This window comes from Lissotriton vulgaris, chromosome 8 (genome assembly GCF_964263255.1).
Source record: "Lissotriton vulgaris chromosome 8, aLisVul1.2, whole genome shotgun sequence".
Lineage (NCBI taxonomy): Eukaryota > Metazoa > Chordata > Amphibia > Caudata > Salamandridae > Lissotriton > Lissotriton vulgaris.
Genome location: NC_141696.1, coordinates 909,312,727 through 909,336,203, shown reverse-complemented (window position 1 = coordinate 909,336,203; position 23,477 = coordinate 909,312,727). Strand labels below are relative to the sequence as shown.

At 45.2% G+C, this 23,477-nt stretch overlaps 1 protein-coding gene across 1 annotated transcript in view; it reads left to right on the top strand.

The window, feature by feature from the left end:
- Window positions 1-2,939: 2,939 nt before the first annotated feature.
- The window catches only part of LOC147698152 (uncharacterized), a 49,927-nt gene continuing 29,389 nt past the window's right edge, over window positions 2,940-23,477 (top strand). The window contains exon 1 of the mRNA XM_086936187.1: window positions 2,940-4,710. Within this exon, the coding sequence (XP_086792313.1) occupies window positions 2,940-4,710 (1,771 nt within the window). The remainder of the gene's footprint in view (window positions 4,711-23,477) is intronic.

Below are 23,477 nucleotides of genomic sequence, written 5' to 3'. Positions count from 1 at the left end.
TTACGAAACATCTGCTTAACCCTTCCCGAATGTATCCTCCCTCTGCTGAATTCTTCTCTCTCCTCGGGTACGGTGCCTGGCTCTTTTAAGGAGGCCGTTCTTGTGCCTCTTCTGAAGAAGCCTGGGGCTGATCCTTCGGTCCCAGCTAACTACCGACCCATTTCCCTCCTCCCCTATCTCTCCAAAATTCTGGAAGCCCACGTCACTGCCAGCCTCTCACAGTTCGTCGAAAGCTCTAACTTCCTGGAGGCCAATCAGGCCGGCTTCAGACCCGGCCACTCCACGGAGGCAGTCATCCTGGCCGTGCTCGACACTCTGAGAGGCAATGCTGACAAGGGCATCCCCCAGGCCCTGGTATTGTTAGATCTGTCGGCTGCGTTCAACACGGTGGATCATGACATCCTTATCCGCCGTGTCGAACAAGCCGGCCTCCAGGGTCCGGCGCTGGCCTGGGTCCATTCCTTCCTGTCCGGCAGGTCTCAGTCGGTCAGTCTGGGCACCTTCCGTGGACCCAAAGTACCTTCCCCCTGTGGTGTCCCCCAGGGTTCCTCTTTGTCCCCCCCTCCTTTTCAATCTCTATCTTCGCCCCCTTCTTCTTTCTCTGAGGCAGTGGGACGTCACCGTCTTCAACTACGCTGACGACCTACAACTCATCTTCCCTCTTTCCACCCCCTCTGCTGTCTCCAACTTTCACGCTGTCATGTCTCACATTCTCCTCTGGATGAGTCAAAACCAGCTCAAATTGAACCCTGGAAAGACGGAGCTCCTTCTTCCAGGCAAGAGCTCCATCCATTGGGGTCCACACTTCTGGCCCACAGGGCTTGGCCCTCCCCCCGCCCCTGTGGCATCCGTAAAGAGTCTGGGAGTCATCATCGACTCCGAACTCTCACTCAAGGCCCAGGTGGGGGCGGTGGTCTCCTCCTGTATGCACCAGCTCCGCAGGATCAGGAAGGTCGCTTATCTCCTGTCCCCCAAAGTTTTGCTCCAAGTCATCCTGGCCTTGGTCCTCTCCCGCTTGGACTTCTCGAACTCCTTATATTATGGTCTGCCCAAAACCTTGCTCTATAGGCTGCAGATCGCTCAGAACCAAGCGGCGCGACTGGTCTTCAGGATTCCAAAATGGCAGTCGGCCAAGCCTCTCCTTGCCAAACTGCACTGGCTCCCAGTCAATCTTAGCCTTTAGGATCGGCTGCTTAGTATTCAAATCCCTGACTGGTCCCTCCCCTAGGTTTCTGAAATCCCTTATCACTCCGTACTGCCCCCCGCGTAATCTCAGATCCTCCCATCTTCATCTCCTGGCCACCCCCTCCTTCAAACTCGCGAGGGTTGGAGGTCGGAGCTTCTCACATCTTGCCCCTACACTCTGGAACTCTTTTCCCCTCCCTCTCAAATCTGTCAACTCACTCATCCTTTTCCGCAAGTCTCTCAAAACTTGGCTTTTTCCCCAATCTGGTTAATCTTTAATCTGCTATCTCACTGAATCCCAATCAGCGCCAGAAACTCACGGTGTCAGTGTGCTTTAAAAGAACCTCCTAACATAACATAACATAACATAACATAACATAACATAGCATAACATAACAGGGGAAGAACGGATAATGCGATTCCGCACAGAAGATGTCAATAAACCATCCAACAATCTGTCAGATGTACTCAGAAAAATCACAGTTTTCATCACCTCCTCCTTCAGCCTTTGTGCCGCATCGCGCAATGTGTACCATGGCTTGTCATTCAGAGGCCAATCAGATTCAGTAGGGTATTCGAGATTACAACCATCAGTCGCTAACTAAAGCAGACTAATTTGACCAGCAGCATTATAGTTACGGAAATGATCCTGAACAGTAGAATCAGAACTCAAAGAAATCATTTCAAGGCATCTCCTGCATCTAACATGATGCCCGCAGCACCCAGTTCATAAAGGCGCACCATCCATTTAAGCAAGGCCTCACCGGGCCATTGCCGAAACCGTTGCAAAATGCCACTAACTTCCTGTTGCGTAAAATCTTCCAAACTATCCAAAGGAATACCATTTGGAGAAGAGTGTTGCCGGTGGCAGAGGCAGCCTCCATTCACTTCGCGCTTTTAAAAAAACTGTATTTCACTGCACTGCTCGCGCTGTCGTTACAGCGAATGTTTTTATGTAGCGATTAGAGGCTATTTTTTAAAACGTTCAGTGTGGGTTAGCGGATAACTTACTTTAATCTCTGGTATCCTCCTCAGCTGCTCAGTTTTTTCTCCCACTCCCGCCCCGGTCCGCCGCGTCCAATCATGGGCGTTTGATGCGGAGGGCGAGGAGGAGCCTTACACTTCCGGGCTCAGGGAGCACAGGTCAGCGCTATAGCGACGCTGAAGGTAAAAGTTTATTTAGGTCAGCTGGGACTGGAACGCGCTGTGGAGAAGAGTGTTGCCGGTGGCAGAGGCAGCCTCCATTCACTTCGCGCTTTTAAAAAAAACGTATTTCACTGCACTGCTCGCGCTGTTGTTACAGCGAATGTTTTTATGTAGCGATTAGAGGCTATTTTTTAAAACGTTCAGTGTGGGTTAGCGGATAACTTACTTTAATCTCTGGTATTCTCCTCAGCTGCTCAGTTTTTTCTCCCACTCCCGCCCCGGTCCGCCGCGTCCAATCATGGGCGTTTGATGCGGAGGGCGAGGAGGAGCCTTACACTTCCGGGCTCAGGGAGCACAGGTCAGCGCTATAGCGACCCCTCCCATCACTATAAATGTGTTCTGGGCAGCGACCGCGCAGCGGACGCGTGCAGCGGGCGCGCCGGAAGCGCGCCGAAGTCGAGCCAAAGTCAAGCCCGTCTGCGCCCGTCCGCGGCCGGACGGGGCGGATGGCCACAAACTCTGGCTCTTCTAATTTAACCACCATAAGGTATGGCAGACAGGAATTGCTTGCTCTCCAACCTGGCACGCTTGCAGCTTGCAAACACTCCATGCATGCCCTGTCGTTAAATAAATGCACTTTGTGTAGTTTTGTACCCATCAGTCATGTCCCAGCCACTAGCACGGGTCACACCATCAAAGCAGCCTTACTTAACTGCAGATCCTTACGTAAGCACGCTATAGAAATCTTCCACTTACTTGAGGACCAGAACCTTAACATCTTATTCCTGACGGAAACTTGGCTGGATGACTATTCAGACCCTGACATTATTCAGGCCCTTCCCCCTGGTTACTCCCTCTCCAGACTGGATAGGAAAGACGGCAGAGGGGGTGGCATCGCCATCGCTACGAAAGCCCCTCTAGTATGTTCCCTATCTCCTATACAGGTTGACCATAGTGAAGCTGGCTCTTTCACGATTAACACCGGTCCCAATCACTCCATATCAGGCATTCTGATGTATCGACCACCTGGTAGGCTATTTGACTTCACTTCCACCCTGATGGAAGCCATAACTCACTTAGCACTAAGGAAATCTCATTTATTAGTGCTAGGAGATCTCAATGCCCATTTTGAAGACCCCTTAGATACTGACGCAACTGATATTCTAGCTGAGCTACTCTCGGTACAGCTCGAATTAAAGAATAAGGAACCGTCACATCAATTAGGACATTTATTAGACCCCATTTTTGGCAACTGGAAGGGAGTTCATACCTCAGATCCCCAACCCATACCCTGGTCGGATCATTACATCATCCCCATAACGATTCAACTAGACAGAACCGAGCATTATCGACATCAATCTCTACGTTATAAACGCAGAAAATGGAAGAACTTTTCAATAGAATCTTTCATTAAAATTGTCCAGGATGAAGGCACTCCTAAAGGGGATGATTGCGAGTCAGTTAACAAGCACATACACAACTTCGTCACTAAGGCCCTTGATATTACTGCCCCTATTCGCACCACGACCAATGCCAGGAGAACAAAAAAAGCTGCTCCCTGGTTCAGTCAAGAACTGCAAACCATGAAGACGGCATGTAAAAAGCTTGAAAGAGCATGGCGCCAGAATTTTTGCCCAGAAATTAAAACTCAGTATAAAACCGCGCAAAGAGTATACAACAAAACTATACGTCTGTCTAAGGCAGCTCATTATCACACCCGTATTATGGAAGCAGAAAACTCCTCTAAGGAACTGTATCAAATATACAAAGAAATCTCCATAGTGGACGTGACTCCTTCCGCCCAAAAAGATTCTGTGGAAACTTGTGACAAAATTGCCCAGTACTTTTCAGGAAAGATTACTAAAATCTATGCCAGCTTTTCCAATAATATAAAGTCGGCTACTGAATTTATTGAAAATGATAATCTCATAAACACACCAGAGTGTCTAGGCTCTTTCGAAGTTCCTCCCTTTGAAGCTTTGGCTAAAATGTGCAACAACATCAAATCAGGATCTCCTCGAGACCCTGCGCCTCCTAAAATTCTAGCTGAAGCTTTCCCTGCACTAGAGCCTCACTTCAGACATCTGCTTCAAGTCTCCTTCTCCACGGCTTGCTTGCCGGTGGAATGGAAACAGGCAGTAGTGTTACCGATTAAAAAAAAGCCGAACATAAGTCAAGACATTTTGGAAAACCTTCGCCCAATATCTTTGCTACCTTACCTTGCAAAGCTAGCTGAGAAAATTGCTAATATTCAACTTATGGAACATTTAGAAGCCCATAATGTTTTTCATAAGTCTCAATCGGGTTTCAGATCTAATTTCTCCACTGAGACAGCTCTCTTGAGGGCTACTGAAACCCTACGAGAAGGAGCGGATGAGGGTAAGACCATGGCTCTCATCATGCTGGATCTCAGTGCCGCGTTTGACACTGTAGCGCATTCCATCCTGCTACAGTGTCTAAACAGAGCGGGAGTCATCAATAAGGCACTGGGATGGCTGAAAGCCTTTCTGATCAACAGGAGCTTTCAAGTCCAAAGAGGGACATTCCTCTCAGACAGCGTGTTGCTTGAACAGGGGGTACCTCAGGGCTCTGCCCTGAGTCCCACCCTGTTCAATTTATACATGGCCCCCCTGGCAGAAGTGGTGCAATCGTTCGGCGTAGAGCTTGTCTCTTACGCCGACGACATGCAACTTCTAATATCACTATCTCAAGCCCCTTCTATGGAAGCTGATAACTTCAATGCTTGCATGAGTAAGCTTGCCACTTGGATGACAGAGCACTGTCTAAAACTAAATGGCACCAAAACGGAGGTTCTTATAATTGGAGGCAATGAGGCTAAATGGACAAAAGAATGGTGGCCCAGCTGCTTGGGTCCTTTGCCCCCTCCTAACCGGGAAGCAAAGAATCTAGGTGTCTGGGTAGACAATAAGTTGTCTTTTGATAGCCACATAAAGAAAACAGTAGGCAAATTTTTTGGAGTAATGAAAACGCTCAATCGCACCCTTGACTTGCTGCCTCTGAACTCCAGACGTACCATGACGCAGGCACTAATCACTTCCCGCATTGATTACGGGAATGTGCTGCTCCTGGGCACATCGGCTAAAAACATCAAGAAACTACAGGTTCTACAAAATTCTGCAGCACGCCTTGTGTTAAGGCTTCCCCGTAGAGCCCCCTGGAGACCCTCTCTGGCATCCCTCCATTGGCTACCCATTAGCAAGAGGATTGTTTTCAAAGCTCTACTATGGTGCCATAGGATAATCCACCCAAGAGCGCCGGCCTATATGTCGGATCTGGCATCCCTGAACGAACCTAACAGATCCCTCAGATCTAAAGGAATGAGTTTGCTCAGAACTGCTCGCCCCAAAAAAGCCAGAATGGGAGGCAGGTCCTTCCGCTCACTAGCGGCCATGCACTGGATTCTCCTGCCCACGGACACTAGGCTAGAGACCAATGAGGCCTCTTTTAGAAAGATGTTGAAAACCTTTTTATTTACTTCATAACGGTACTCCTCTCTCTCCTCATAAAAATGCTCTCTCCACAGCGCGGGGACACGCCGGGAGGCGTCACCAGGCGCTTTACAAACTCCTTTAAACTAAACTAAATTTGGATTACCTGGAGCTTGCTGTAATTTTCGTCGAAAAACCGGATGCGCAGAAACCTCAGTACGAGCATCAGAAGAAGCCCGATCAACAGATTTAGAGAGACATTCAGATTGAGACATGTCATCAGATTTAGAATACCGACCATGGCCGTCGGAACCATCAAGTTTGTCAAAAGTATTAGATTTACAGTCACGTCCGGTGCGAGAATACTCGCGTCTGTCAGACTCCTCAGCCGAGGAGCCATAATCATTCGAGTCCCAGATATTACCATCCCATTCATCAGGATTCCAATCCAGTCCGGCTTTTGCCACGACCAGACGCACTTTCCGTTTACAAACCCGACCACGATGATTCTTATATTTGTATTTAGCAATACGAACAGCAGGTCTTTCAGCAATTGTCTGATAAGTCTCAAGTTTGTCGGCAAGCAATTTATTCTGACATCTCAAAAGAGTGTGAGCATTCTGCACTTCAACAAATGTCTCTTCCATATCCACATATTGTTTCTGTAATTTCAAAAGTTTCGCATGTACAATCCTGTACGCAGACAAAACAATCCAACCTCTACGTCCCAAAACAGGAAGCTCCTCACCCTTCACAACTGGCGCTTTCTGTAGACAAGCAATCACATTAGCCGGCTCCGCCAGTTCCAAGCAAGAACTCCAATTTTCACTCAAACCAGTAGAATCGGCCCACTCACGGGCCAATGCCTCGTAAGGCGTTGATTCCCAGCCGGGAATTTCAACAGGCAATTTAAAAGTAGATTTTGATCTCTTCAAAAACATTGTGCCAAAAGAAAAAGATATATACAACTATGAACAAATAATATACAAAATGAACTCCGCACGCGTCGAGCGCAAACCAACAAGACAGAAACAACACCGCGCTAACAGGCTTTCGTAAACGGTTTGTGACGCCAGATGTAACGACCGGAATTTCGGACCAGATAGAATCAGCTCACCAAGACACCACTAACCCAGCCGAAACGTAACCATCTTCCTCCTCAGGACCTACTTACAAAAAGGCACCTGGGTACCTACCTAAGGATGGGGAATTAGCAATATACAAGCTTGGATCTTCTAAAACACCACACTCATACCTTATAGTCTCGCGGCAACATAGGCCCAGACTAGACTACCCTGAGGCAGTTCCGATTACTTACCATTACACACTGACCACCATCAGTGCTCGCGCAAGCCACAATCCTGTGGGTATACGCACTGTATCCCCCAGTGCTCTCACTATTTCATACATACACAAGCCACAATCCTGTGGGTATACACATTGACCACAGTCAATGCTCTCATTAAAACCACTTTCCCTAGCGGCGATCTCATTACACACCGTATCCCCCCGGTGCTCTCTCAAGCCACAATCTTGTGGGTATACACATTGACCACGGTCAATGCTCTCATTAACGCCGCTACACAACGACGATCACTTTCCTATGAATACCTTCAGCTCTCTATATTGGGAAATCTCTCTATCTACTAGGATTACAATATTACAGATAATACGATATTATAGATTATGTGACAGATAGACAGGTCAATCCTCTCTCACACAAGAATGGCCAAATCACACTGTGTAAAGGTTATTCCCCATTTCGAGTGCTCCTCTACTCCCTTGCTCAGTTACCATTTACCTGGACGGGAGACGCATCCGTTCACATAACAGATTCTGACTAGAAGAAAGGTTAACTTTATCATTGAAAGTAACAATTACACACTAGTTCACTAAGAACTTGGGTACCTTTATTCAATAATAACAATAACAATATAATACTGCAATATAACATATAGCCTGAGAAGCAAAAGAAAAGATTAGAATGTGTGTGTACACTAATAAGAAAGGGTCGAAGTCACCTTATGAGTATGAAGTCTGGATTCAGTGGTCATCTGGGTTCCCTTCTCGTCTGTGCCTTGGCTCGTCTTAGGATCACCCCTGCAGTCACTGATACACGTCTGCACCGCTATGCTCTGTCTCCTCTGCTCCCCTCCAAGTCACTGGAACCTTCCTCTTATTCTCTGTCTCGTCTGCTGCACTCTCGCTGTTCTGCACTACTCCTCTCTCCTCTCAATCACGGACTATCTTCACCTTCCAACTTCGATCTTATTAATCAGTTTCTGCCGCTCTAGTATTCGTTCGCTCCACTAACTGCTTCATTCTGCATGCTCTGATCTTAGTATCAAAGCTCACCAGCTGCTCCAGCTAAAATAACTTCAATCTTTCTAAGAGAGTATTAGCCTTCGGTCTTTCTCGGACTTCAAAATGGCGACTGTCTGCCTTAAGTTGATTAACTGCAATAATGCTAACGACTAGCTGCTGCCTACTAACTGACTGACTGACTGCTGAACTCTTCGTGCTTTCGCTAATATGGAACCTTGTTCATGCATGGAAAGTTACGGCCAGTAACCTGCCGCCCACCAAATTCTTGTACCACCCCGTGCCAAGGACACGTTCTCAGCCGGCCGGCCTGATGTTCTGTCTTCGACACGAAGAAAAATACAGTCTTTCAATAAGGGCCAGCCTGAGCCGGTTCTCTCCAAGCGAACAACACCTTATAACTAAAACAATACATTTGACCTAAAAGCATCTCAAGCTGCAGAGGCAGAAAGAAAGATGGAGTCTCTCCCGTTCGAGGCCTGCAAGGCCCGAAATAAGCATAACTCCATTAGAAGTATATTAGCAACCTTACAAAAGGACGGATTAGTACTAATACTAAGGAATCTATCCCTTAACATAAGTCCTAGAATAAAGAAAAGGGTAGGGAATTATATCAAACACCTTGTAAATAGGCAAGGTCTGAAGTTCTAGTCCTCCTATTAGAATGATAGAAGGCTAAAGTCACCTTCACTCAAAAAGGGGCAGAAAACCAGGTCAGAACAGCTAGTTAGTGACATGCTTTATGGTCAAGTGAGCCGTTTTTTACTGTTGACTTTTAGGATAATAATGCAAACATTGCCTGCATCAAACTCAAATCAGGGCAGTCTTTCCATACCTTACAAAAAACTTATACATCATGTATTTACAAGTTGAAAACTGTGCTAGTTTGCAAACATGGGACACTTTCCTAGCTAACTAACTCCCTAATGGGGGCCCCTTTTATTTTGGTACAGAGGCCTATTTTCTGTCCCAGTCTGATGCTGCATGTTAGGCAGAACCAGTGGGATTATGAGAATGTGCGGTGGTTGTGATTTCTTAATAATTATGCATTTGACACATTTACCCTATAATCCATCAGCTGCTGCATAATCTACAGATCTCAACAACAAAATTGCTTTTTATCTCAAACAGTTCAAAGTTAATAAAAATGCAGCAACACGTCTTGCTGCATGTGGGAAGGCCCTTTGCAAAGCTGGAATAGTCAACTTTCTGTTTCCCACTGCTAAATTTGGGTGTTAAATTGGTATTAATGGGTTGCAACCAGAGCCCAAACAGTGTTAACAAGTTTAAAAATGGCAAAAACAATTAAGTAATACTATTTCAAAATGTACTGGGTTATGCTGCATAATTTGCCTTTTCTTGCCACATAATTTACTCACCCTGCCACATAATTTAACCCTCTCCTGACACATATTTCCAGTGGTCCTGCTGTTAGGGTAGTCCATGGCAGTAATTTTGTTTCTTTCTAAATTTTCCATGCTTTACTGAATATTGCATTCCCCAAGAGTGCTAGCTATTTCCAGAATGTGTGTTTGTGTATTTTATTTCACAGCATATTACTCTTGGATGATGCACCCTTTGTATTGAGTCGCCTCTAGGTGTTTATAACAGGCTACAGTGGAGCACTTTGGAGTTGATGCTGCAGGCAGTACAACTTTCACACTGTGCCTGTTTGTTGGTTAAAAATGTGTTCAGATTACATGACCATTCAAAATATGGCCTCTCTGAAGAGCACAAAGAGCAATGGTCCTGCATAGCAGTTGTGATTCTATGCAAGTGTGTGAGTGAAGGAGTTACTTATTGGTCAAAACAACAAGGTGAAAATAAAATCATTTATTGTAGTTACTCATTTATCTTAAACTGCTAACAACCATTGACAAAACCCAGTCGCGGCCGGCATGAGTTGGCCATGGCTGCATTTGATCAATGGTTGTTAGCGGGGTGGGGGTAATTTTAATTTAAAGGAAAAAAATAACTTTCTTAGCTGGACCAATCCGATCCTGCGTCGTATTTGCTTAGGGGCCTCACATGTTCCTGTTCTGCCCGGGGTCCCACATATCCTAGGACCGACCATGCTATGAGGGGATGTATTTTGAGTACTCTGCGCTGTCTCACTGGTATCCACTCGGGCAATACCGTCCCACCAGTGCATCACACTGTGCCAAAGCCCCCTCCAGGGACTGCCAGACTGATGTGCCACACCTCACCAATCAGCTCTGTCTCCTGTCATTGACCATTCCCTAAGTCTGCTCCAGATGGTCAGGCAGGTGAAAGTTACTGCACTCAGGTGGAGGTAATAATCCTCACAGTTAGAGATTGGCACAAGCCCTCATTCAGCAAATCACAACACCGGTCCTTTAGGTGTCCACTGAAGACTGTAGATCGTCCCTTAGGCTCCCACCACACATTATATTCTGGACCCTCGCCGGCCGTATACACAATATCCCTGGGTCTGGTCACACTATCAGGAGCGCACAGGTATCTGGGGTGATGTCAGAATGTTCAGCCCACAAGGGCAGCCACAAGGTTAAGAATTTCTTCAGCCCCCAGGTCACCAGATTTCCAGGTCCCAAAAGGTGTAGAGATGTCTCAGCCACAGCAGGACATGTTGGTATGCCAGGTTTCACTCTTCACCAGAAGGCGTCACAGGTGAGGACTCTTTACTTTTGGCAACCCCGCAGCTCTTCTGTTTTTGTGGCCTCTGCACCATGACCCCCTCGAGTCACAGGCACAGGACAGACCGCATCTCTTAACTGCGCCCACCACCTCACAGCCGCAGGACCTGGGGGTAAACAGCCCGGACACCACAAAACCCTTGGGCTCAGTCTATGCCGGCAGAATGTGTGGGGGGGCCTCAGTTTGGTCTGTTCCCTGTGAGGACAGCATCGTTGTCTTTGCACTGTGTCTCCTACTAGCCGTGGGCATAGGGCAGGTCTAAGACATGGCTTCACTCACCAGCACCTCCCGGCTCTCATCGCCAGGTCCCAGTACCAATCTACATAAGCTCCAGGAGCAACAACACCACTGGCCACCCTCTGGACAAGGCATTATCACCACCACTAAGTCTTTGGAGCTCAAGTCGCTTCCCTGTTGTTGCGGGCCCCCAACCAAGGCTGCAGGGTCCTCCGAATGCTCGCATGCACCCAAGTCCATCCAGATCTGACACCTTTCTACAGTGCTGCAAGTCCCAGTGGCACTCTTACAGGACCCCCACAGGATTGACAGCAATAGGGGGGTGACTCCACAGCAAATGCATACCCATATAGGCATAAAATAATACTGGATTGTGAAGGAGTCAGAGCTCTGTGGCAGGAACGAATGGAAAGGCATCTAGTCAGCCATCTTGGCAGGCCACTCCCCTTCCCACCCACAGTAAATATCAAACACCTGTAAAAGGTTTGCTGATCTTTAGACACATCACAATAGAACGTTTGTATTACTGCATTTATGAGCATTTCTGCTTGATATTCTGCTCTAGTTTATTCCCTTTTGGAAAGAGGGAATTGTTCACAAACTTATTGCTGATATAAAAGTTGCTCATAAAACGAAATTTACTACGCTATAAAAATCATTGGCAACACCCATAGATCTTACATCAGCTAAGAAAAAAATATTGGCTCCTGATGCACAACAGCATCTGCCAAAAAAGAAGGGCACAGAACAATGACCTTTATGTGTGCATTCTTCACCATGTATGTTCACATGTGACTCATGAGGCGAAGGCCATTCATTTTAATTTTTTAACTTTGAATTTACCATTCCAATATTTTGATCTTGATAAGTAAGCTAAAAAATATGACTCAAAGAAAGAAGTTGCCCAGAAGCAAATAACAGCTGGTAGGCCCGCCATTTTTGTTTAAATCCAAAGAAAAGGGATAAAGGGCCATGGCCCACATGCCTCAAGCATTTTTGGAGTCGCAAACGGTGCGATTCCTTAAAATCGGCCGTTTGCGATTCCAAAAATGCTTTTTGAGAAGCATCAAGCAATTTTAGAAATCGCAACATTTTTGCGAGTTCTAAAATTGCGATTGCTTTTAAGAAATCGCAAATTTGCGATTTCTTAAAAGCAATGCATGATTACTTTTTAAATTGCGAATTCGCAATTAGAGGGATAAATTTACCGAGTGGTTGAACCATTCGGTAAATCTGCAAAAAGTGTAAAAAACGCAGAAAATGCATTTTTTAAACATTCATGTTACGGACACACATGTCCTTAGGACATGTGTGTGTGCAACATGATGCGAAAAATACATTTCAGGGGTGCATGGGGGGGTCCTTTGGACCCCCCCCCCCTGCACCCATGAAATGCATTAACAAATTGCGATTTTCAAAGTGAAAATCGCAATTTGCTAATGCCTTCCCATTGCTTCCTATGGGCCTTTTGGCCCATAGGAACCAATGGGAATAGCGAATTAGCAAATTGTATTTCGGTAATTTATGCGATTCGGTAAAAATAGCGATTTTTACCGAATTGCATAAAAAATGAAAAAATAATCATGCATAGGCTTTTGCGATTTCTAAAGTGCGAAAATTTAGAAATTTAGAATTCGCAAAAGCCGATATTGATGCATGTGGGCCCCTATGTATGAAGCCTTTTGTGATTCGCAAAGGCCGAAATTCGCAGAATTTTGGCCTTTGCGAATCGCAAACGGCCTTTTTGCATGTTTTGGGATGCATGAAACATTCCCAAAATAAGAAATTGCAAACTTGTGCGATTCCTTATTTTGCCATAGCATTTAGGGAATCGCAATTTTGCGATTCCTTAAATGCTATGTATGTAGCATTTTTGGCTAGCGAATTTTGGTTAAGGATTCGCAAATTACCACCAACTTGTAGTTGGTGGTAATTTGCGATTTCTTGTAAATATGCCCAATTGTGCATTTGTGAGGGTGGCATATGACGCACATACATGCCCATTGGGCATGTATGTGCGCCATATGCACACACATGTAATTTACAGGGGTACAGCAGGGTGTCCTTGAGACACCCCTGCACCCTTGCAAAAATTCTCAAATTGCGATTAGCAATTTGCGAATTCGCAATTTGCTAATTATTTGGAAATCATTCCTATGGGCCTCCTGGCCCAAAGGAATGCATTGGAAAACATTCCTTAATTGCGATTTCGCAAAATGCGAATTCGCAATTAAGGAAGCTTAAGGAATCGCAAAATAAATGCTATTTTGTTCATACATACCATTTTGCATTTTTGTCCACCATAAGCGTGGAAGGGTATACTCAGATGTGAGTCCCTAGCTCATTGCACCATCAGGATTCAAGCAAGCCGGGCTGAAGACGGCTGAAAAGCCAGAAATCTATCCCCGGTAGCTTGTTTCCTTCCCACTATAAGAATTGGCTTGGTAGTTTGGTCTGCCCTGTTCCCATGATGCACTGGGCCAGGGTCAGACTAATTTGCATATAGCCAAGTTCTGAGCTGGAATGGTGCAGTGAGCTAAAAAACGGTGATGGATTAAGCCCTGATCTTTGGACTGGGTAAGAGGGTCTGCTTAATTCAGACACTCTGTTCATCACCACCCCCTTTTCTGAATCATTTACAGGGGTACAGCAGGGTGTCCTTGAGACACCCCGGCACCCTTGCAAAAATTCTCAAATTGCGATTAGCAATTTGCGAATTCGCAGTTTGTGAATTATTTGGAAATCATTCCTATGGGCCTCCTGGCCCATAGGAATGCATTGGAAAACATTCCTTAATTGCGATTTCGCAAAATGCGAATTCGCAATTAAGGAAGCTTAAGGAATCGCAAAATAAATGCTATTTTGTTCATACATACCATTTTGCATTTCCTAAATAGCGATTCCTTAAAATTCGCTATTTGGGAAATGCAAAATAGTTTGATGATACATATGGCCCAAAGCTAGCATAATAGAAAGGGCAGGGTTGAATAAGGAAGTGGGTAAGGTGAGAAGGAAACATGGGGTGGCAGTAGGTACTAATGGAGCAATGGAGGAGCTGAAGGTGGGCAATAAATAACTAAAAATAAATAAAATGCAACAAAAAAACAGGACAGGGAGGATCTGTGAAAGCAATGGGGCAGAAGTAACAAATGGGACCAGTTGTTTGAGGGAATCAGCAAAACCTAAGAGAGAGAGGAAAAAGATCCCGGGATTTCATAGAGTGCTGAACGATAATGAAAATGGTAGTTTCCTGAAAGTGAGCAGTGGAAGGATACAAGTCATCCACTGAAAAGGATGACAAATGATTTATAAACTTGGAAGTAGGTGGGGGGAGGAGATACAAGAAGATAAATGAAAGCTACTGAATACGATAAAGGCAAATGAGATTGATAAGGCAACTAATCAAGTGTAACCAATGGGTTTACACAATGTCAGAAAATGTGCAACAGAATTAAATGCTAAACCTAAAATGTGTGTCTTTGGTTTTGTTGGTCAACAAAACTGGTGGTTCTTCATTGAAGTGTCAGATCTGTAACATTGTCTCTCCTTCAACAGTTAAGAACATTATGTGTTCTAATGAAATAGCTGCAGCCGTTTGTGTACAATCAGCATGTATTTGGCTCAGATGATGGCTGGTCAACTCGCCTCTCATTCTTCTGACTCTCTTAAAATTAGTTCCATTCTCTTTGTGTAATGGGCCTTTAGGCACTTTGCATTTCCATTTTCTTATTTGCTGTTGTTTTTCAAGTGATCGTTTAATGTTCAGTGTCATTTTATTTCTTATGAAGAGGTTTGTGTAGACAAAATCTTTCACGTTCCATAGAAATTTGTAGTGAGTTAATTTGTGTTTTGTGGCTAGCCCAAGCTAAGCGTTAGTAATATAACAAATCTATTTCCATTTAGAGCCAAATCCAGGTGGTAATATCACCATACTACAGGAGAGGACTGTTTTTAAGGGCAGAGAGGCTCTGACCCACCACCAGTTTACAGACGCAAAGCGTGTCTGTCAGGCTTAGCAAATGTCAGCCTGACATATACTCTTTTGGCCTCATTTATGAGGCTGTGCGTCACTTTTACGCCGCTGGTGCGTCACTTTTTGTGACGCACCAGTGGCGTAAAAAATGCTCCTTGTTGCGCCATATTTACAAAGTGATGTATCTAGTTAGATGCGTCACTTTGTAAACCCCTGCGCCACATTATACCTGCGCCAGGTATAATGTATGCAAGGGGGGCATATTGAAGCAAGGAAGGGTCGTAAAAGTGACGCAGTGAAATCTATGAGATTTCACTGCGTCACTTTTAGGACACCGTTGAGTCAAAATCTTGCGCCTGCCTCACAGCAGGCGTAAGACTGACGCAGGCCCTTTCACATGGGGCTTGCCCCATGTGAAAGGACGCATTGCTGGAGTTGCGTAACTTTTGTGACACACTCCAGCAATGCGTCACTTTTGCGCTTACAGATACGTCAGAAATACTGACGTATCTGTAACTCCTTGCGACATGATGCGTCATACATTAAATATGACGCATCAGGAATGTCGCAAGGAGTGCGCACTGAGAAGTGACGCATCGCTGCTTTCACGCAGCGATGTGTCATTTTTCATAAATGAGGCCCTTTATGTTTAGGTCAGGCAATCGGGCGCTATACATGTGTTGAATGCGCAGGTGCCTAGCCGCCTGAGCTAAGCCTTGAGGTCCTTCCCCACATTAAGAGAGGAAGCATCTCTGATAGCCTCGGAACTAGGCACTTTAGTTTTGAACGCTGAAGTGCTATGACCGAGTGTCAATCAATGGCACCTAGTCACAGCGTGCAGTTGGGCCACTTACTCTCACTGACCCGATCCCACTTAGTGAAGAGTATTGGACAGTCATCTCCTCTAATTAGCTGACCTAAGGTCAGTGCATAAGAGGAGACACAATCCTGTCTCTTCAAGAACAACAGAGGCTTCACCGCTGCAGTCCACGAATTTTCTTTGTTGTTTAATGTTTAGTGCATGCCTGTGTAGGGTGAATGTGAGTGTGTGTATCTATTAATGTATGTGTATGAGAGTGTGTGTACTATGAACGGGTGTGCGCATGTGTATACGCTTGTGAATGGTGGGTGTAAGCATGCATGTTTGGGAATATATGGGTGTGAGTGAATGTGCATGTAGATGGGTGTGTGTACGTATGTGTGCGCCCGCCCCTACCAGCTCAAATTACCAACTGCCACTGCTATAGTAAGCATGTGTAGCCTGCAGGAAAGCTAGAGCCCCTCCTTGTAGTGGTATAGGCTTGTAGTGGTATAGGCTGCTAGGAGCACCATCTATTGTTTCAGTTGTTTGAATATAGCTCACAGTTGTACATAGAGTAGAATATAATAAATAACAAATTATAAAATCAAAAGATCACCATGAAGAAACGTGGGGAGTGCAAGGTAACAATTAACACTGTTGTTTGTTTGGAATTAGGCTATGTGAGATTATTTACTTCTATTGTCTGAAATAGTATTTTAATTAAATAGAGGTTTTGACTGCCTTTTTTTACCGATTAGACTTTGAGGAAGTCACACCATAAGCGAAAGTCTGAATGTTCCTGTGTCCACCCTCCTACAGCATATACGCTCAATAAGTAAAATCAATTAACAATACACTTTTTCCTCCAAAAATAATGATGAAATAAAAAGTTTAAAGCACTCCGTTTCTGGTTGCCCAGGGTTGGTATTTAGATGTGTGTTCCCCTTGTGCATCCTCTAAGTTTTAGACTGGCTTTGGAGACATTTATGGCCTATGCAGGTGTGCAGGCCGCTACTCTTATTCCTACCCTTAGAATGTGAAACTAGTTTGTCACAAAAATACTGGGGAGACTGCAGTATGTTGGCAAGAAAGTGCCAAACATACTGGCACATGCATCAAGGTAGGCTTTTGCAATTCCTTAATTGCGATTATTAAGGAATCGCAATTAAGGAATCGCAAAAGCCTATGCATGTAAGAATTGCTATAAAAATAGCGATTCCTACACATTCCTTAATTGCGACTCGCAAATTGCGAGCTGCAATTAAGGAATGCCATCCCATTCATTCCTATAGACCTCCAGGCCCATAGGAATAAATTGGTGATTGCATGCGCAATTTGCGAGTACCAGTAGATACTCGCAAAAATGCTCATGCAAATTCAAGGGTGCAATGGTGTCAAAATGACACCCTGTTGCACCCCTGAAATGTATCTGTGCACATATGTTGCACACACACATGCCCTAAGGGCATGTGTGTGCGCAACATGAAACTTTGAAAAATGAACAAAAGTGCATTTTTCAAAGTTTTTGAAAATTACCATGAAGTTCAACTTCATGGTAATTTGCATCCCCTATTAGAGAAATCGCTATTCTTTTTACTTAATTGCATTGCATTTAAGGAATTGCAAATTGCGATTCCATAAATGCAATCCCAATGTAAGAAATCGTGAAAAATGTCTTAAATTGCGAGGGGCAAGTTGTTTCATGCATTGCAAAAGCTAATTTTGCGATCATAAACGGCTGATTTTTGCGAATCAAACTGTTTGCGATCGCAAAATGTTTTGATGCATGTGCCTGATAATACATGCGAATGGCTCGAAGTATTTTCAAAAAACCCTGTAATAACATAGGCCTAAGGTGACGGGCCTCATTACTAGTCTGGCAGTCCACAGATTGCCAGAGAGGCGGGGACGCTGTGGTGGCGGTCTTCCAACCACCCTACAGTGACCAGGGCAGTTGAGCCACCCTGGGACCGCCATGGTGGCGAGTGGAAGTCTTGAGTCTGCAATATGATTGGCAGGGCTGCTATGGCACGATAAGCAGATTTTCAGTTTCCCCACTGCCATACTTTTTATGACGGTTCAACCACCATGAAAAGTGTGGCAGTGAGGAAACAAAGGGGGCCCTACAGGTACCCCTCATGCCTCTGAGTCATGGGGTGCATGCAGTGGGCAAATATGGTCCCCCCTGTCTGCATGCACACCCTGTCCCTGCAGGGTAGGGACTTTACAGTCCATGCCCTGCAAGACCTGCCTTTGATGTTCTCATTGCAGTGCCTCTTTCAAAGGCACTGCCAAGGAACCACAAAAGAACTGCCCCAGATACTTAAAAAGTTGTACTCGGGTGGGTAGTTTTTTTTATGGCTTTGGCAGTCTCGGAGCCGGGGCGGCAGTCTCGCTCTGAGATCACCAATGTCATAATAATGCCCTTAAACCTTTCGTTCTTGTTTTGATGAAAGTAGCAGTCTACATTAGCATTTGATACTGAGGTGTCATTTCCAGCAATACTGCTAATAAATACTTACCCTGATTAGTATTATTGCCATGTCTCTGTTGACGCAGACCACTGTGGGATCATCAACATCTTTTTTCTCATATGCTACATTTTAATAAAAGTATTACACCCGGATAGCATTACAAAGCCAACACCTCCTGCCTTACAACTTGCATAGGGCAACGAACCAAGCATGGCTCTACTGAAGACTGACATCAGGACCAAGGTTGAGCGCTCCAATTAAACAATAGTTCTTGAAACCCACATAATGAACATAAACAATATTTGTATTCACATGCTAAAGCTGCTCGACCCAGTGTTACTAAAGAGCATTTTTACTTTTGTTGATTTCCACTTCCTATTAAAAATGGTAATACTTGTAGCCACAAGTTTGCTTTCTGAAGGTGATATTGCTGTCTCACGGCTGAAGCCCAGCTCGCCGTACTGTACATTAACATTTTAGTTTTATTAAACTCTGCAAAGAAAAAGAAATGATAGAGGGATTAAAGTAAAAAGAGCAGTCAGGGTGAAGGGAATTTCAGTGTGGGAAGAGTGCTCTGCTAACAGCTAATGTGGATGGATCTCCCTGTCTGGAAAAAGTGAGAAATGTGAATCCAATTCCTTATGGTTATGTTTAGTCCCTCAAGTAGAAGCATAGAGAAAATATGATATTGATGAAGGGCAAAAATTATCTCGATTTTGTCTGAGCCTCTTCAGGGAAAAATGTTCAGAAAACAAAAACAGGGTTGCCATTAGTATCAATCATTGAACATCAACTTTGGAGAACATGTAGCATTGGAAGTTTTCATAAATTGTGCACATTTCCTCAGATATGTTTAAGGTGACATTGTTTACAAGGATAAACGTCTGACGTTCCATTTCATCAAAGATGAGGCATACTTTTCTAATGGTAGGAGGCTCATGGCCTCTCCCAAAGCATACTTGAATTATTCAAATGACACGTTCTTCTTGAGCTTTCATTGCTAAGTAGAGTAACAGCAAGAGGTGGTCGTTTGCCCTGTTCAAGTAAACAGACTGAAATAGTGGTTGATATTAACAAGCAGGAATATTTTGGTGGTTAGGAATGCAGTAAACTAAACTTGGTACTGTTGAAGTAGACCAGAACCTTAGAATTGACGCGGATTTTGGTTTATGGTCACAATTGCTCAGAAAGTGCTAAATGTTCCCTGTGTGTGGACATACTGGCTTGCACTTCTAAGTGCAGGACCTGACTGGATGTTATTAGGCAGTAAGTCTACAGCTTACCTTAAATGAGCAGGGCATGCCTGCCAGCCTACGTGGCCAACAAGTTTGTATTCCCCAAACAGGACATGATGGAGGATCTTCATAGTCTGAATAAAATGAAAGGCAACGCTTTGCTCCTGCATCCATTTTAACTCTACAATGGAGTGCTAGGGTGTTCCTTGAGTGAATGAGATGGCAGGTAAACTTCTAAGCAGTGTCATGAACTGCCCTCTTTCAGATTGTTTTTATTGGCTTGAAAAGGAATCTCATGGGTAAAGGTGAATATTCATATATTCAGAAGGGGAGTTTTGGGGAGTATAAGGCTTACAGGCAAATCAGAGCACAATAATTCTACATGGAGAGCGAGTGACATTGACATTTCAGGGGAACCAGCAAAGCAATGGGGTTTAAGGGAAATCAGGCTTAAATAAAATAGCTTAAATGAGTGAAAAATATCTGAGGCTGTCAGTCTTATATTTTGGTGAGTGAAATTATGTATTGGTTTTGTAAGGGCACCTTCGGCTACAGCATGTTAGATACACAACATGTTAGGGACATTTGAGGAGCTTTTAGCCATGGAAAGACCATTTTATGTAAATTTTGCAGTAAATTTAAAAATGACAATTTAGGCTAATAAGGTTCGTTCTCACATGGAGTTGTATTCTGAGTGTTTCAAACCAATCAACAAGAGAGGACTGTGGGTCAGAAACTACAGAAGAGGCAAGGAGCAGGTACCATACATAGGGTTTCGCATTGAAGTTTGAGGGTTCATCAGTCAATCAATGAGTGCCTAGCTAAGAACTAGGGCGGCATGGGGAGCATCAGGCCACCCTTGGTATGGGGTAATCGTGATCAGCAACATATAAGTGGACGTGGAGAGATATCTCATACATATGAGAAAGGTGAACACGTTTTAATTTCAACCAGATATTGAAAATCATTAACACTGCTCCATACACACTGCATCCATTCACTTCAGTTCTCTTATTTTTTTTATTAACAAATTTTATTAGTTTTTTATGCACAAATTACCCAAATCTTAAGCATTCACCATCTGCCTACATCAAATTTCCTGCATTCCCACCCATCATAACACCTAGAGGCCATCTAATATCATGTTAACTCAACGCATTAATGCTCAAATTATCCCTATATAATCTTATTAAACATCCTGGTACTGTGATCTATGAATCTCTTGCTAAAACTTTCCCGCGCCCTAATCCACCCCTTCCCACCCTCCCCCACCAGTGTGTGTTACTGTAAACAATTTACCAGACTCCTCGACGTGGCCACCATTCAAGGTATTTCATATTATACCTGTAAGGGGTCTGCACCCTGCTCATTACCCTCTACCTGGTCTTCCTCTGCGTGGTAATCAAGTAAAGATTGTACTAATGTTTCCCATGCTTGCGCAGTTTCTAGTGCTTTGTCATTTGTCATTATTCAGGCGTCGCGCTTGTTGATATCTAATGGCACTCTCGCTACCCGCCCATTTCAGGAACTCAGCTTTCCATCTCATGCTATTGGGGCGGTCTTTTGATTTCCAATGCCTCGTTATTTCCCTCTTAGCTAGTAGTAACCGCATATCTATGAATTTGCTCGTCACCTTGGTCTTGGATATGGGAAAGAACCAGTGCAGTATGCATGTTGTTATATCAAAAGTTACCTGTCGCTCCGTGATCACATTCAATGCGTCTCTCACTTCTTCCCAGTAGTCCCCCAGCCTAGGGCACCCCCATAGCATGCGTTCCAGCTCTACCCCTTCGCTCGCGCACAGAGGGCATGCCGTATCCTCCACCTTAAAATACTTCCTAATCCTACCTGGAGTTAAGTATGCCCTATGCAGTATAAAGAAATGCACCAACTGAAACCTTGTATTCCTCGTGCCCTTCCAAGCCCTACGCATTATCTGTTCCCATACTGTCTCTGGGATGAGCTTCCCGATGCCCGCTTCCCATTTTAACTTTAATGTGTTCAGTGGCGCCAGCTCTTCATTCAGCATTCTGGAATACAGACGTGTGACCGCCTTAAAGGTCCTGGCCGCCATCACTACGTATTGGCATGCCGTTGTTGTTGTAGGTTTTGTGAGCCCCTTCCTCCGGTGTGCCCGTAGTGCAGAAACCAGCGCGGCATGTATTAAGAACCCTCCCCTAGGCAGATCATACCTCTCCTGTAATGCCTGGTAAGGTAGCAACTCCCCGTCTTCATATAAATCCCTAAGTACTTGGACTTCTGCCTGCTCTGAGTCTAGTAAAGATGACCAGTCGCCCCCGCGGTGCAATGCTGTAATCATCCCCAGCGGGATTTCGGGCGCATAGGGGTGTAGCACTCCTGCCCTGCGCTGAGAGCGGTTCCAGCACAGTCTTAGCGTCTTTTCTTCCATAGAAAGGTCTCTAAGATCCAGCCTTTGCTGCATAACTATAAAGGATAACACATGCCGTGGAATTCCCTTGCCTCTCAGGTTCTCAGGACCCCTAAACTCCTTCGCTACTGCCTGCTTCAGTATCTGCAACCAGGGCCGGACTGGGAACCAGAACTGGCCCTGGCAAAGTGCTCAGCCGGCCCCCTCTCCCCCTCCTGGAGGAGAGGGGGGGTTCAACCGCGCTCTGTGCCAGGGCCGGTTTTCGGCCGTTTTTGTTACAGGGCCGTTTTCGCAGCATTGCCGCAAAAACGGCCCTGTAACAAAAACGGCCCCTAGGGGCCCAAAAACGGCCCCTAACCATGCGGCCCACCGGGGGATTGCCCGGTGCCCACAATGGCCAGTCCGGGACTGTCTGCAACTGGGCTGCCAAATAGTACAGCTCGAAATCGGGGACCGCCAGCCCGCCCTTCGCTTTCGGTCGTATGAATGTTGCTTGGTCCACTCTCCGTCTACCAGAGCCCCATAGGAACCCTACAATCAAGGATTTTAAGGACGTGAAGATCAAACACGGTATCCAGATAGGCAATGTTCTGAAAAAATACAACAATCTAGGTAGTGCCACCATTTTCAATAACGCTATTCGACCCATCACGGACAACGGGAGATTGGCCCAAAAGCCCATGCTGCCCTTCAGTGCTCTCACACATCTTCCCACATTCCCTTCCAACATGTCACTGGCTCCATGGTACACATGTACTCCAAGGTAAGCCAAGCAGGTCGGCTCCCAGCGCACATCCCTAGACGTGGTAGGTGGCAGCTCCCCTGACCTCACCGGAAACAAACACGTCTTAGTCCAATTCACCTTTAGGCCTGAGATATCTCCAAACTCTGAAAACAAGTTCGCTGCTCCCTCCAGGGCACCTCCTCGTCCTCTAGGAACATCAACGGATCATCTGCATATAGGCAAATATATTGTTGGTTCCCTCAGTATTCCAGGCCTCCATAGCTCACACCTAACCTAGCTTTTGCCTCTAAAGGTTCTATTGCTAGGGCAAACAATAATGGGGAGAGCGAACATCCCTGTCTCGTTCCACGGGCCACTTGGTATTGGGGTGATATCAATGCTCCCACCTTCACCCTGGCCACCGCGGAAGTGTACAGCACCCTGGTCCAGTCTACAAACTCCTCTCCTAACCCAAAGCGTCCTAGAGCCTTATATAAATACAGCCATTCCAAACCATCAAAAGCCTTCTCTATGTCCACTGAGAGCACCATAGGTTTCAGCGCACCAGTCTTCGCACATTAGTGGCCGTATTCCTTGTTGGGATAAACCCGGCCTGATCCTCATGAATCAAAGCTGTCATGTGCTGCTAAAGGCGAGTCGCCAAGATACTTCTCAAAATCTTGTTATCAGTGGTCAGCATCGATAACGGTCGTTAGGAGGCTGTATCTGTTCCCTCCCACCCAGGTTTTAGTAATGGGATTACAAGTGCCTCCCTCATTGATCAGGGGAGTCTACCTAGTTCTTTTGCCTCATTATATACCTCTAACAACCTCGGGGCCAATAAGTCCACATACTGCCAGTAGAA